Source organism: Oncorhynchus keta, chromosome 27 (assembly GCF_023373465.1).
Source record: "Oncorhynchus keta strain PuntledgeMale-10-30-2019 chromosome 27, Oket_V2, whole genome shotgun sequence".
NCBI classification, from domain to species: domain Eukaryota; kingdom Metazoa; phylum Chordata; class Actinopteri; order Salmoniformes; family Salmonidae; genus Oncorhynchus; species Oncorhynchus keta.
The window spans coordinates 41,962,909-41,977,919 of record NC_068447.1 but is presented as its reverse complement, the minus strand read 5'-3'; the positions used below and the strand labels follow the sequence as shown (position 1 = coordinate 41,977,919).

General features: G+C 46.8%; 1 protein-coding gene across 2 annotated transcripts in view; it reads left to right on the top strand.

The window, feature by feature from the left end:
* The window catches only part of LOC118360337 (extended synaptotagmin-1-like), a 28,227-nt gene continuing 13,216 nt past the window's right edge, over positions 1-15,011 (top strand). Inside the window, exons 1-17 of one of the 2 annotated variants that reach the window (XM_052482457.1) lie at positions 1-1,052; positions 2,331-2,372; positions 5,611-5,745; positions 6,074-6,147; positions 6,292-6,364; positions 6,951-7,040; positions 7,161-7,216; positions 7,950-8,070; positions 8,321-8,497; positions 10,338-10,420; positions 10,951-10,999; positions 11,642-11,731; positions 11,968-12,063; positions 12,231-12,302; positions 12,430-12,516; positions 13,014-13,163; positions 13,648-13,833. In XM_052482457.1, the coding sequence (XP_052338417.1) occupies positions 693-1,052; positions 2,331-2,372; positions 5,611-5,745; positions 6,074-6,147; positions 6,292-6,364; positions 6,951-7,040; positions 7,161-7,216; positions 7,950-8,070; positions 8,321-8,497; positions 10,338-10,420; positions 10,951-10,999; positions 11,642-11,731; positions 11,968-12,063; positions 12,231-12,302; positions 12,430-12,516; positions 13,014-13,163; positions 13,648-13,833 (1,941 nt within the window). In that variant the 5' untranslated portion in view covers positions 1-692. The remainder of the gene's footprint in view (positions 1,053-2,330; positions 2,373-5,610; positions 5,746-6,073; positions 6,148-6,291; positions 6,365-6,950; positions 7,041-7,160; positions 7,217-7,949; positions 8,071-8,320; positions 8,498-10,337; positions 10,421-10,950; positions 11,000-11,641; positions 11,732-11,967; positions 12,064-12,230; positions 12,303-12,429; positions 12,517-13,013; positions 13,164-13,647; positions 13,834-15,011) is intronic. The other variant, XM_052482456.1, reaches the window with a different exon arrangement.

Sequence of the window (15,011 nt, the reverse complement as noted above, 5' to 3'; positions counted from 1 at the left end):
AACATTCAACAGCCTACACTAGACTCCAAAACCCTAAGTGTGGAGACGTGCACTCACCAGTGCGTAAATAGGCACATTATATCAGGCAGGCGTCAAGAGATAACGGTTTGCTTGAGCGGTTGCCGTAGTTGGTTGCTTTATCAAGAACGTCGTCTAGCCTACTATCACATTTATTCACAAGCCTACTACCGTATGTATAGGCTTAGGCTACTGCAAATAGATTCTTAGTCTGTTGGAAAGCTAGCTATGCGGATTTTTGTGTGTGTGTGTGTGTGTGTGTGTGTGAAAACTGCAGCAGCGCAATAGCTTTTTTCTTGTAGGAGACGTCACTCATTGACTGGTTGGTGCCGGGGAGTCGGTGCGTTTCAACTATTCTCGGAACAAGTACATTTTAGGGTGACTCTTTACTCTATTGGATTTGAGGAGGGCTTTCACTTAGAAAACACGCCCTCTCAAGCCTAACAAATATTAGAATCCACTTGCCCGTCCGTGTCTGCTTGTCAGTGCATACACGAAGAGAAGGTTTTGTCTGTTTAGGCTACCGAGTCAAGAGGTATTTTAGACGAACATTTCGTGTCCATAGAGTAAACCACTGTCAATGGTTTGCAGGCTTAACCTAATTCGGATTTCGTTTAATTAGTAATTCACCTACAAGAAGGCACTGAACGCTGAACTGCATAGGTAGCTGTTCCATGGAGAAGGATTTTGCGACGCCATCTAGGGATGCAGGGCCGAGTATGGCCACAGGCTCGGGGGCTGCAGATTCCGCCTTGCCGGAAGAGACGCAGCCACCCAAACCGCCCGGCCAACATGCGGTATCCGTGTTGTGGTCCTTTGGAAAATGCCTGGCTACACTTTTGCCAGTTTACCTGGCAGGATACTTCGGGTTTAGTATCACCTTAGTTCTGTTCGGTCTGATGGTCTACATGGGATGGACACACAGTCGCAACGAGAAAGTGATGCGGCTGCGGTCTGCCATGTACGTATTGGAGAACGAGAGAGCATACGCCACTGCAAGGGCTTTTAGGAGTAAACGGGAATTACCCCCATGGGTAAGTGACAAACCTATATTGTATTGTGTATTCTCTTATAGGCTCAGCCTGCTTCTGCAACTGCAGATTGCAGAACACATCTGCAGCCCACTATCTAGTCTGCAATCTGGTCATTTAAAGCCACAGTCTGCAATATAATATTTCCATTAATTTTAATGAATAAAATACACCCTTTGATTTAGAATAATACTGAATGACTTAGAAATGCTTTACATTAACTCGTCATAATCCAAAAACCAAAGGCTCCGTTGATTACACTGTCAAAATATGTCTACATCTGTAAACAAATGATCCAGAAACTGTCTGACACGGTTTGATCATGTTTATAAACATAACTGATGAGCAAACATGTCTCTCTCTCTGTCTTCGTCTCTTTCTCTCTCTCTCTCTCATACCTTTTTATCTGCTGCTACTGTACTCTGTTCCTACCAACCCCCCACTTCACCTTCTTCATTCTGTAGTCCATCCAACCATAGCTATATTTGGACTTTCTTAATGTGCAGGGCCCGGGGGACCGAGTCCAAACTCTAAAATGCCACAGTCGCGGTGGAATTCAGAATGAACATTTAGTCCAACAAAGATGGCCACAGAGGCATGAGCGTATTTACATTTGGCACAGTTAGCCTCGTAGTGACTGTGAGTTACTCGTACTATGAGTCTCAGCATTTTAACAAGAGAGAGTTTCCATTCTGAGGTTTTGCCGTGCCACCCTAATTTTAGGCGTTTTTCTGTGTTATACCCCCACTTCCTGTTTCAGTTCCAAGGTTCCCTAGAACTTGAGTGTTGTGCTACGGCTAGATGCCATAAGCTTGATGACTCAGAGACATCAGTCAAGGGGGGGGGGACTAGCTGGACCATATCAGGAAAGAGAACTTTTTAAAGTCATGGGACGATTTCAACATTCTTTAACAACCACAGGACGCTCACACTACACAGTCTTTGTGGTTTGTGTCAACAGGATATCACAGGATATCGCTCTCTCTCTCACACACACACAAGCATACACACTTGATCGTGATCAGTGTGATCTTGTGAAGGTCTTGTGACTGTGGTTTTGCTTTGGAGGGAAGGTTTAGGGTTGGTCTGTGGTTCGTTGTCTTTTGCATCATGGGCGATGGGCCAAAAAGACACACACGTCTTGATTTTACTGTCTCAAGTCAATCTTTAGCCATTTCACGAGCTCCACACATTCCTACCCAGGTTACACTCTTCTGCTATATTGTTTAAAGGCAGTTCAAAGTTAAAATCTAACCAATCACATTCTCTCTTTCTCTGCAGGTCAACTTTCCGGACGTGGAGAAAGTTGAGTGGATGAACAAGGTATGTAGTGTACACATACACACGCACATACACACAGTCTTGTGGGGGCTAACCTTGTGGGGGGACACAATTCAGTCTCATTCAAAATCCTATTTTCCCTAACCCCTAAACCCTTACCCCAAGACACACACACACGCACATAGTCTTGTGGGGGCTAACCTTGTGGGGTGACACAATTCAGTCCCATTCAAAATCCTATTTCCCTTACCCCAAGACACACACACACACACACACACACACACACACACACACACACACACACACACACACACACACACACACACACACACACACACACACACACACACACACACACACACACACACACACACCACTAGTTTTTTTCAGGTCTTTTCGGGTTGTAAAAATGTATTCCCATTCAAAATCCTATTTTCCCTAACTCTTAACCTAACCTTAACCCAAAACCCTAATGCTAAACCTAACCCCAAATCCTAACCCTAACTTTAATCCCAAACCCTAAACCTAACCCGTAAACCTAAAATATATCTTTAACAAATTCAGGACATGAAAAAAAGTCCTGGCTTTTCAAATATATGTATTGTTTTCTTACCTCGTCAGGACACTCTGGTCGTGATAATATAGGAACACACACACACACACACACACACACACACACACACACACACACACACACACACACACACACACACACACACACACACACAGCTGGTGTGGCGATGGAGGAGCTTTGTTGTGCCTCTGTCCATCGTTGCCCTGGGTTGCGGTGTGTGTCTACATTCTGCCTCTGGCAGCGCTGCACTCCCTCCATTAGTACCCATCATCCTCTAGTAAGAGTCAGAGGGGAGTGTAAAGGTTTCCCCTGACAACACACACACACACACACACACACACACACTAAACTCTCTGCAGCAGCCAGAGCAGCGAGCCTCGCTCCCATCTCCATCTCCGCTGAGTGCCAGCAGCTTCAGCGAGGATGACGGTGATGTGATTATCAATAAACAAGGCTGCCCTTCTCACTGGGAGACATTAATGAAGTCTCTGTGACAAACGCACGTATTGTATGGGAGTAATCTGCTCGGCTTATCGTTCACAAGCAACAACCAGGGCTGCTCCAGGCTAGCTGCCTGGCTGACACCCACCACGTGCTCTGACTGCGTCGGGGCTTCCTTCCCAGCCTCTTTCTCTGCCTGGCAGGCTGCAACTACAGACCCTGGCCTGGTTCCCCATCGCACTTCTTCAGGACAGGAGATAGGATGGCACAGCCGAAATGTGATTCAATTAGAATTTGACCATTTCTAAAACAACAGATAGGATGACACAGGCCAGAATGTCATTATGTCCTTGTCAGGAATTTTATTCATTTACGTGCAGTTACAGTTCACAATCCCTTGCCTTAAATCCTGGATTAATGAGGAGGATTTTTACCACACGATACCTCTTTGGTGAGGATAGTCTTTGTGCGCGTAGTCTCTCTTGACAGACTCTTAACATATTGAGTAGCTCAGTGCTCACTGGATTTGCTGGGTTCCGGGAGTAGTGAGCGAGCACACACCGTATCACTGAGATCAGGGCTGTGCCCCAAACGGCACCCTATTCCCTATTTAGTGCACCACTTTTGACCAGGACCCGTAGGGAGTAGGGTGCCATCTAAGGGAATGGCTTGGCAGTGAGATGAGAAGTATTAGTGCCACTGCCTTGTAGGGCCAATCAGCAGTTGCTACATCAATCTTTGGGCCTTGTAAATCAAATCAATATATACCCTTTGCTTCTTGAAGAATATAACTTCTAAATGCCTCATGAGCTTAGCTCAACTGTCGTACCCCACCAGAACCCAAAATATTAGCTTGTAAATGTAAACAAACACTATATAGCCTGAAAACATGGTTAAAACCATACATTTGATTTCATAGATGGTCTGGTCCTTGCATCCATAGCTACGTGTATGGATTTGAGAGTGGTTATATTTCTCCAGCCCCATCCTTCAGCTGTTTACCGAAACAGGGGTGGGGTCGGAGCTTTGTTATCGTTTCCACTGCTGATTGCCGCTTTAAATCTCACACACTGATTCAGAAATTATCACCTTTTCAAAGTGACGCCAAGCTTTAGATCTCAGATGGATCTTTCCATTCATTTGCGGTATAAACAACTGCATGGCTGTATGATTTAAACAATATGACCAACAAGTGGTGACTTGCACAGTGGAACCATACAAAAGTGAACCATCAAATGTATAGTTGATTATTTTATTTTTGATTTGACCTTTTATTTAACCAGGTAAGCTAGTTGAGAACACGTTTTCATTTACAACCTGGCCAAGATAAAAGCAAAGCAGTGTGACACAAACAGTGGGCTAAATCAGGGTCACGCAGGGTTTCTTGGTAGTCTTAAACACATCTACTTTGAAACAAAAGTATACAGCACACACACATGGTGATGGGCTTAAAAAAAGAAGACACCTGTACCATGTCAGATATTGAGTTGAAATGTATTGCATTCTGAGTTTGCATCCCAATATTACACCTTATATACATCACAGAAGACTGAATTTGTTTTACTGTTTGACACAGAAACACCACATTTTTGGCAGATTTTAAAACGTTTAAAAATAATAATGTTTATTAATGATGAAATTATGAAAAATATGAATATAATACCACCCATGAGGTCACTAGGTCATTTGACTGCAGGGCATCGGCTTTTGTGTTTCCGTCATGTGAAGAGCCTCTCGACCAGATGTGTGGTTGTCGTTTCCTGTAGTGTAAGTGGATATGTGATACAGGGGAGGGGACATCATGCTCTAAGGTTGTGAAATCTTTCACTATCAGGTCCTCTTTCTGCGTTTGCAGATGCTGTCAATTACAAGGGACGTGTACAGGACATGTCCTTTTTGGTTGGCCAGTAGAGTTAATCAGTTGTTATAGAACCTACTATCGGTGACTTCAAATGTGATTCTACAACGTAAATATGAATGAATATGGCATAGCATATGTTGACCTCATGAGCTTTGGCAAGCAAGCTAATGCAGATCGTATATTCTCGATACATTTTACATTCAACATTCAGTGAAATCGCCTGTGAGCACTGCAGTCCTTGAAAAATGGCAAAGGTGTCCTTGAAGCATGGGCAATCGATGATGAAGGAAGATCTCATGTATATTTATTAGGTTGTAAACACACAGTGAGAAGCATGACTACATCCCCTTCCACCCTCTCTCTCTCTCTCTCTCTCTCTCTCTCTCTCTCTCTCTCTCCTGTAGATTCTGCAGCAGGCGTGGCCGTTCGTGGGCCAGTATCTGGAGAAGTTACTGGTCGAAACCATCGCTCCAGTCATACGTGCATCCAACACCCACCTACAGACCCTCAGCTTCACCAAAGTCAACCTAGGGGACAAGGTACAAGAGCCCCGGCCTGCATATAACACCATGTCACTACTGTATAGTAGGCCCCCAGAGCCAAGTCATTTATAGAGATGTGCATATGTGGCTCTGGTATACCCTGTCATTATACAAAGGAAGATGGACAGGTTCATTCGGACACTAATGACCATACAGAACACTTCCACACAAACAAATCACTTCTTATTAGCACCAGACTTCCTCCCCAATAGCCTGCAGAGGAGGTTACCTTATACACGGCATCTTGCAGTAAACACAATCTATGTTGTGGACTCTCTATGCTCATGATAACACAATATGATGTGTGTGTTTTTTTTTGTCGCAGGCCCTGAAGGTTGTGGGTGTGAAGGCTCACACGGAGCACAACAAGCGGCAGGTCTTACTGGATCTGTACATTAGGTACGCAGCCGCCGCACGTGTGGCTGTCCTCACCATCCTCTGTGATGAAGAGCATGTCCATTGTCTATAGCAGCAGCAGAAGCTTGACACTTAAATAATTTCCCTGTTCTCCCCCCTGACTCCTCCCCCCTCTCCTTTCTCCAGCTATGCGGGTGATGTGGAGATCAATGTGGAGATCAAAAAGTACTTTTGCAAAGCAGGAGTGAAAGGGGTACAGGTAAAGAGAGAAGGAACAGTGTTGCTGGGGATTTGGTGGGAGTGCAGTACATGAGACGTCCCCCCCCCCGCAAATTTGCATTCTTTCTATATAAAGCTAACCTGTATCATTCTCTCTCTTTCGGTTTCTGTCGCTCTCTAATTATTTCTCTCATTATCTCTTTTCCTCCTTTTCGCCCCCCCCATCTCCCCTCGTGTCTCCCCCGTGTCTCCCCCGTCCCCTCCCCCCCCGTCTCTCCCCTCCCCCTCTCCCCCTCCCCTGTCTCTCCCCTCCCCTGTCCCTCCCCTCTCCCCTCCCCCTCTGTCTCTCCCCTCCCCTGTCTCTCCCTCCCCCCTCTCCCGTCTCTCCCCCTCCCCCTCTCCCCCCCTGTCCCTCCCCCCTCCCCCATGTCTGTCTCTCCCCCCTCCCGTCTCTCCCCTCCTCCCCCCGTCTCTCCCCTCTCCCTCTCTCCCCTCCCCGTCTCTCTCCCCTCCCCGTGTCTCCGTCCCCTCCTCCCCCCTCTCCCGTCTCTCCCCCTCCCCGTGTCCCCCCTCCCCCGCACCCTCCGCCGTCTCTCCCCGTCCCTCCCCCTCCCCCGTCTCTGTAGCTACATGGAATGTTGAGGGTTATTCTGGAGCCCTTGATTGGAGACGTTCCTTTGGTGGGAGCCGTCACCATGTTCTTCATACGCAGGCCTGTGAGTCTCTGTTACCAATCGCTTCCTTCCTTCACCCGTCCGTCCACACATACATCCATTCATTCATTTGGTGCAGCATCTTCTGAAGTTGATTCTCTTTAACTACATCTGCCTTCACAGAAGCTGGACATCAACTGGACTGGGCTGACCAACTTGCTGGATATCCCTGGACTCAAGTGAGTGAGAGGGCTCTTTCTGGCTTTCTCAAAGGACCACTTATATGGCATTGTTGTTTGCGGTGTGTTTAATCTTTGTGTCACCTCAGGGGGAAGTAGCCTGGTCCCCAATCTGTTTGTACTGTCTTGCCAAACTACGGTCATTGTCATTGGCCATTGTCAATGACCATAGTTGTAGCACATTTTTACTAGGACACTGTCAGTGTCCCTGATCACATTGTGTGTGGATAAGACATGTAGCTAATTGTCTGATATTGCAATTAAATCATTAATTGTCAGTGATGTTGTAGTTAACTTTAGTTTGCTAACATCATATATCAAAGATTCCTGGCAACACGTTTAATGATTCTTATTTAATTGTATTCACTGAACTGAGAAATCACATTTAGCTAAAAAATGATTTCAAGGTCCCCTGCCTCAACCACATCCTTACTCAACGGGTGCCGTTGGTTGGTCCTGTTGTCTATTACCCAGAGCCCGTAAAGCGTCTCGTAGTAGGAGTGCTAACTTAGGATCAGGTTCCCTCTGTCCATATTATATTGACTTATTATGAGCTAAACTGCAAAACTGATCCTAGATCAGCACTCCTACTCTGAGACCCTTTGTGCATACGTGCCAAAATATCATGTTTGATGCATGTTCATGTTGTCAGCAGTAGTGTATATAGTCTTTGTCTATTTGTTTGTTTCCCATCTCTGTGTGTCCCCAACGCCACCCTTGCATTCATTTGCAGTGCCATGTCGGACACTAAGATAATGGATGCTATAGCCTCGTACCTGGTCCTCCCCAACCGCCTCACTATCCCCCTGGTGGCCGACCTGCACGTTGCGCAGCTCCGCTCCCCTCTCCCACGGGTAACACCACTGAAATACTCAATCACCTGTCCTGGAGAGTCACAGACTCCGACTGACTGAAGCATTTACCAAACACAACAGATTGACTGACCCTACTTGTATGATTGACATAGACAAACACGGATTGTAACTGAGACGTATGACTGTAGGAGTTCACAGCCATGTCTCCGGGCAAAGCTGCAGAATGTGGAACCAGTGGACGGCGAAAGGGAGACTCTGTGTTAATCATGCCTCTCTGTCGGTCTGTCAGGGAGTGGTGCGAATCCACCTGCTGGAGGCTGAGGAGCTGACAGCCAAGGACACGGTCATTAAGGGGATAATAGACGGGAAGTCTGACCCGTACGCTGTGCTGCGTGTGGGCACCCAGACCTTCACATCACACACCGTGGACAGCAACCTCAACCCACAGTGGAGAGAGATGTATGAGGTGAGGCAGAGAGAGATGTATGAGGTGAGGCAGAGAGAGATGTTTGAGGTGACAAGAGCGGAGAGAGAGAGAGATGTTTGAGGTGACAAGAGCAGAGAGAGAGAGAGAGATGTTTGAGGTGAGAGAGAGAGAGAGATGTTTGAGGTGACAAGAGCGGAGAGAGAGATGTATGAGGTGACGAGCGGAAAGAGAGAGAGAGGGAGAGACGTTTGAGGTGACGAGAGGAAAGAGCGAGAGAGAGAAGATTGAGAAAGAGTGGAAGACGGACAGAGTGAGAGAGAAGACATAGATGTAGGAGGTGAGAGGAGGGGGGGAACTGATACATTACTGTCTAAAGATGAATATTCACCATTCCGAGGCGCACAGCTGGGATAGTTCTCCGACCAATTATTACAGAGATGTGAGAGCGGGGAGAATAAATGGAATACAACACCACAGACTGTCTAAAGTTGAATTCATCACTGAATTCATCACTCAGAGCTGCCGCAGAGCGTTGCTGGTCCCGCAGCTCATTATTAGTTATTGCATATTTATGAGCCTTGTTAAATGTGTCTGTTATTGAGGTGGGGCTTGCAGCTGGGAACCCGGGTGAAAGACCACCCGAACAAGTCAAAATAGTTACAGTAGATCCTCCTTACTTCAAGCCCCTTTCAAGACAACTCAGGAGGACATTGCAAATGGTCAGCAAAATGAAAATATGAAATTGGAACACAACAACACTGCACATAGGAGGATTTCGACATTACTGTAACAGTGTTGAACTTGAGAAAGGAGACCTCCCACGGGTTGAAAGTTGGTTTCCACGTCATTTCAGCAGCAACGTTCAGTGTGACGTTGAATCAACGTGGGAAACTGATTAGGATTCGCCCCCCTATTACTTTTGTAATCGACATAATGGAATTTTACGAAATCCAATGATACGGTGACATTTCTGCTCGGTTTCACGTTGAATTCATGTTAGTCGACGACTCGACCCAATGAAAATCAAAACTAGACGTTGAAATGACGTCTGTGCCCAGTGGGTTGACATTCACTGCGTGTACAGCGCCATTGTAAACGCCTTTCTCCCTGTCGTGACCTGATTGTAGCCCTGAGCGTGACATCTGTCTTAGGCCTCGGTCCCTTAAGAGTGGAGTCCCTGTCCCTCCACCACCTGCAGCCTGCTATGAGAGAGAATGTGGCATGTCACAGTGTCCTTGGTTTGTTTAATCTGCTTATCTCTGCAGAATCCCCCCCCCCAAAAAAACGATGCCTGCCTGCATATTACAGAAATACCACTTTAGTGAACCACACAGAAATATTTACAGTGGTAGGAGCAGATCGGCATATTATAAGTGCATCCCAAAACGGCACCCTATTCCCTAAATAGTGCACTACCTCTCCGTGTGTTTTGACCAAAAGGGGTTGTTCCCTCAGGCAGCGTATTCTGCTTTGTGCAGCAAAGAAAAGGGGAAACTCTGGCCTTGGTTTCTATAGAGAAATGAACAGCCTTGCACAGCGTGCAGAGTATGTCTGATAGCTTGGACTTCAAGGCTGTTGAGAGAAACACGGGGGCCTTATATTTGCTGCCATGTAGCTTTGTAATAATGTAGTTATCAAACATGGGACCTTTCTGGATCATCCTATTCGCATGTGTCTGTCACCTTGTATTTTTAAAGAAATTACATTCTTTAGTAACCAACTCCATCGAAGGACAAATATATTTGTAGTTGTTTTTTTGTGTTTTTTTACAGCTTTTCTTTCTACGTATACATTCAGTCTGTCGTGTTGATTGCTGTTACTGTTGGCTACGGTGTCATCTGGTGTCATTTTTTTGTGTGTGTGTGTGTGTGTGTGTCAGGTGATTGTCCATGAAGTGCCTGGTCAGGAGTTGGAGGTGGAAGTGTTTGATAAAGACCAGAACCAGGATGACTTCCTGGGCAGGTAGCATCATCATCATTCCTTCGCGGTTTCTCTGTGTTTCTCTGTAACACCATCTCCATTGCAGTTACAAATACACTTGTGCTATGTTGTAATGCGCTGAAGATGGAACGCAGATATACATGTTCCTTCTTCTCTTCCGTTCTCTCTCTCTCTCTCTCTCTGTCTGTCTATCTCTCTCTCTCTCTGTCTCTCTCTCTCTGTCTCTCTCTCTCTGTCTCTCTCTCTCTCTCTGTCTCTCTCTCTCTCTCTGTCTCTCTCTGTCTCTCTCTGTTTCTCTCTCTCTGTCTCTGTCTCTCTCTCTCTCTCTCTCTCTCTCTCTTTCTCTCTCTCTGTCTCTGTCTCTCTGTCTCTCTCTCTCTCTCTCTCTGTCTCTCTCTCTCTCTCTCTCTCTCTCTCTCTCTCTCTCTCTCTCTCTCTCTCTCTCTCTCTCTCTCTCTCTCTCTCTCTCTCTCTCTCTCTCTCTCTCTCTCTCTGTCTCTCTCTCTCTGTCTCTCTGTCTCTCTCTGTCTCTCTCTCTCTGTCTCTCTCAGGGTCAAGATGGATCTAGATATCGTACACAAGGCCAGAGTTTTAGATGAGGTGAGTTGCAAGTGCTATTGGCTATATGCTTTAGTTTTTCATCTCATTTACTTGATATTGAAAGAAAGTCTGACACGTCACAGATAGTATAGGTTCAGTAAAAAGTAATTTACTTTCACTATTTTAGAAGTAGCTCCAGTCAATGATATTTTTAACTGAGGTATACTGTGTATATCTCTCTCTACCAGCTATTGTCCGTATCTCGTATAAGATAGTAAAAGCTGGAATGAGTTGGAATTAAGGCTACCCTTAAGACACGTCTGTAGACTGAATTATGGTTGAATCTGGTAATCCCGTCTAAGCAGCAGGTGTCATGCAGACCCTGTGTGCCTCCCACCTTCTGATCTCCTTCTGGCTCTCTGGACTCACCACCAACTCACTACAATAACGTGACACCCCCCCAGTGTTTGAATTGTGCCAGTGCACGCCAGTACAGAGAATCGCCACCTCATATTGTCTACTGCTCGAGTACCGGCTATTCTAGAATATTCACTCTAAACACCGGTACTTTAAAATGTAAATGATTTCCACCACCTAGAATGAGTATCTTTTGTCATTCCACCTCAAGCACTCACCCCCTCTTCAACACTCATTGGTTCAGTCTGAAGTTCTCTTTAAACCCCCCCTCTCTTTCTCTGCTAGTGGTTTAGTCTGAAGGATGTACCATCTGGCAGTGTTCACCTCCGTCTGGAGTGGCTCTCTCTGCTGTCCTCTGCTGACCGACTCAACGAGGTGCCCACTACACTACATCACTGTATCACTACTAATGTTCCCATGGTCAAATAAAATGCTTGAATGGTTTTGGCCAGACTCCCCTCACAGTTTTAGAATAAGGAGTGCTTGTGATGTTGTTTGCGACGCGTAAACCTTGCCATTGCAAGCTGGATAGAAATCTCATTGCGCCTTCAGCATTTAAACTGTAGTCAATGGCGATGGGCCACTAAAGCCCTGTCTTCCCCTGTGATCAGGTTATCCAGAGGAACCAAAATATGACCTGTAAGACAGCAGACCCCCCTTCGGCAGCCATCCTGGCTGTCTACCTGGACCGGGCTCAAGACCTGCCTGTGAGTACAGACCGACTGACTGACGCTCTGGGCTGCGGTGGCGCGGGCCTTTGTCTATTCTGACCCTCCATTTAGCTGTGACAATAGCGAAAGCTTCTCTTCGTTATGACCCCTGTGGCTGACTGTTGGCGTGTGTCAAATCTGTATGATATGTTTTTGGGCTTCAGATGAAAAAGGGTAACAAGGACCCCAGCCCCATGGTGCAGCTGTCCGTAGAAGACACAACCAAGGAGAGTAAGGTAGGAATTCACCCCCATAGACCCTCCGAAGGTCTTAATTACTATGGTGTCCATTTGCCTTAAGTGCTAGGTTAGTGCATTTCTCTCATGGTCCATCACCTTGTATCCTCTCCCCTATGGTTCCTAGACTTGTTATCTTACCACTGACCCAGTGTGGGAAGTTGCCTTCACATTCTACATCCAGGACCCTCGCAAACAGGAAATTTCTATTCAGGTGATAAGAGAGCCACAAGCCTATTTTTCTCTCTGTCAATCTGTTTTTCTCTATCCATCTCTGTCTTTCTTTATCCATCTGTCTCTCTCTTTCTCTCTATCAATCTGTCTCTTGCTCTCTCTCTCTATCTATCTCTTTCTCTCTCTCTATCCATCTCTGTCTTTCTGTATCCATCTCTGTCTCTCTCTTTCTCTCTATCAATCTGTCTCTTGCTCTCTCTCTCTATCTATCTCTTTCTCTCTCTCTATCCATCACTATCTCTCGTAATATTGACTTAACGGTCACAGTGGTTACGAGTGGATCCTCGTTTACTGCAGATGTCACAGATACACACCACTGTTGTAGAATATCAATCCTTATCCGCCCTTATCCACCTGTCAATCATATCCACACATCTTTTTACCTCCTCCTCATCTGCCCCCCCCCCCTCCCTCCTCTTCCCCCTCCCTCCTCCTCCTCCTCCTCCTCCCCCTCCCTCCTCCTCCTCCTCCCTCCAGGTGAAAGATGATGACCGGGCTCTGTCTCTTGGCAATCTGTCCATCCCTCTGTCCCGTCTGCTGGCTAGTCCTGACCTCAGCATGGACCAGTGGTTTCAGCTGGACAACTCTGGCCAGGCCAGCCGCATCTATATCAACGCTGTTCTGAGGGTGGGTGGGGAGTATGCACACAAATGCAGGAAAGCACGCACAGGAAGCACAGCATGCAAACATACACGCGTGCATGCAGGCATGAGTACACATATATATACACACACACACACACCTACCTACAACCACACACGCATGCATGCAGGCATGAGTACACATATATACACACACACACACACACACCTACAACCACACACGTGTGCATGCAGGCATGAGTACACACACATATATACACACACACACCTACAACCACAGACATGTGCATGCAGGCATGAGTACACACACATATATACACACACACATCTACAAACACACACGCGTGCATGCAGGCATGAGTACACACACATATATACACACACACACCTACAAACACACACACACACGGAACACACACACACTCACTCACAGTGATGCCATGGCATAACCTGTCCTAAAATGTATGTCTCCGACTAAGTATCTCCCTCTCTTCTCTCTCCTGATACAGGTGCTGTATTTAAATGAGGATGCCTCTCCTACCAGCCCCGTATCTCCTCACCCCCTAAGCCCAGGGTCAGGCCACGGAGATGGGGGTATCTCATCAGAGTTGGCCCCTGGGGGAGTGAGTGGAGCCCCCAAACCTGTACCCACCCGACCCCAGCAGACCACCCCTGACTCGGACTTTGCTAGTGAGGTGAGTCCGCTAACCGAAACACACACACACACACACACACACACACACACACACACACACACACACACACACACACACACACACACACACACACACACACACAAACACTGACTTCCACTACAGCTTGTGTGTTCACTGATGACTGTATAATCCGATGCGGGATGCACACAGTCTGCCACAGACGGAGAACATAAAGGCCTGTCCCGTTGAGGCCGGAACAGGCCTGGTCATATGTCGTTCAGTCTTTTTTTACATCGGCCAACAGCACTCCCTGTGGCAGAGGCCGCGCCAATTGGAAGGGTCGCAGCAACATGTCTGGAGGGAGGCAGGGTTCATCTAACACACTCCTATAGTGATGTCTTCGTTTGGTCCTTTAGCCTGCTTTTTTTCTGGCCATTTGCAGAGCGACGTCCCAGTTGTAGCTGTCCGCACAGCGTCTTTCTTAACAGGCGGTCCTCTGGCATCCGATGGCATTGCCGAGCTATCTAAGCTGGTTGCGTGTGAGGGACGCCTCAATGCTCTTCCAGTTGGTTCCTCTGGAGGATCTCTGAGTGCGGAACACTGTCCTGCCAGGTCACGTCTAAAATGTGTTGGAGGCATTTTATGCAAAAGGACGCCAGTTGTTTTAAGTGTTGGCCGTAGACTGCCCACGTTTCATGTCCATAAAGGAGTGAAGATACACACACGAAAACCCTTTTCCTTCGCCGTCTAAAGAAGGATGAGGCCTGTTTGATCTGATTGTGGATATCCTGGTCGATGTTGCAGTCTTCCCGAGTGGATGCTTCCAAGGTATTTAAGGTGTGGTACAATGGCCAGGGAGGAGTCTGAGATGTAAATGACATCGTCGAGGATCGGTAGGATGCTCAGTTTTACAAGGGTATGTTTGGCAGCATGAGTGAAGGATGCTTTGTTGCGAAATAGGAAGCCGATTCTAGGTTTAATTTTGGATTGGAGATGCTTAATGTGAGGCCAACATTTTTTTTGAATGGGGCATGCTTATTTAAGATGGTGAGGAATGCACTTTTAAAGAATACCCAGGCATCCTCTACTGACAGGATGAGGTCAATATCCTTCCAGGATACCCGGGCCAGGTCGATTAGAAAGGCCTGTTCACTGAAGTGTTTTAGGGAGCGTTTGACAGTGATGAGGGGTGGTCGTTTGACTGCAGACCCATTACG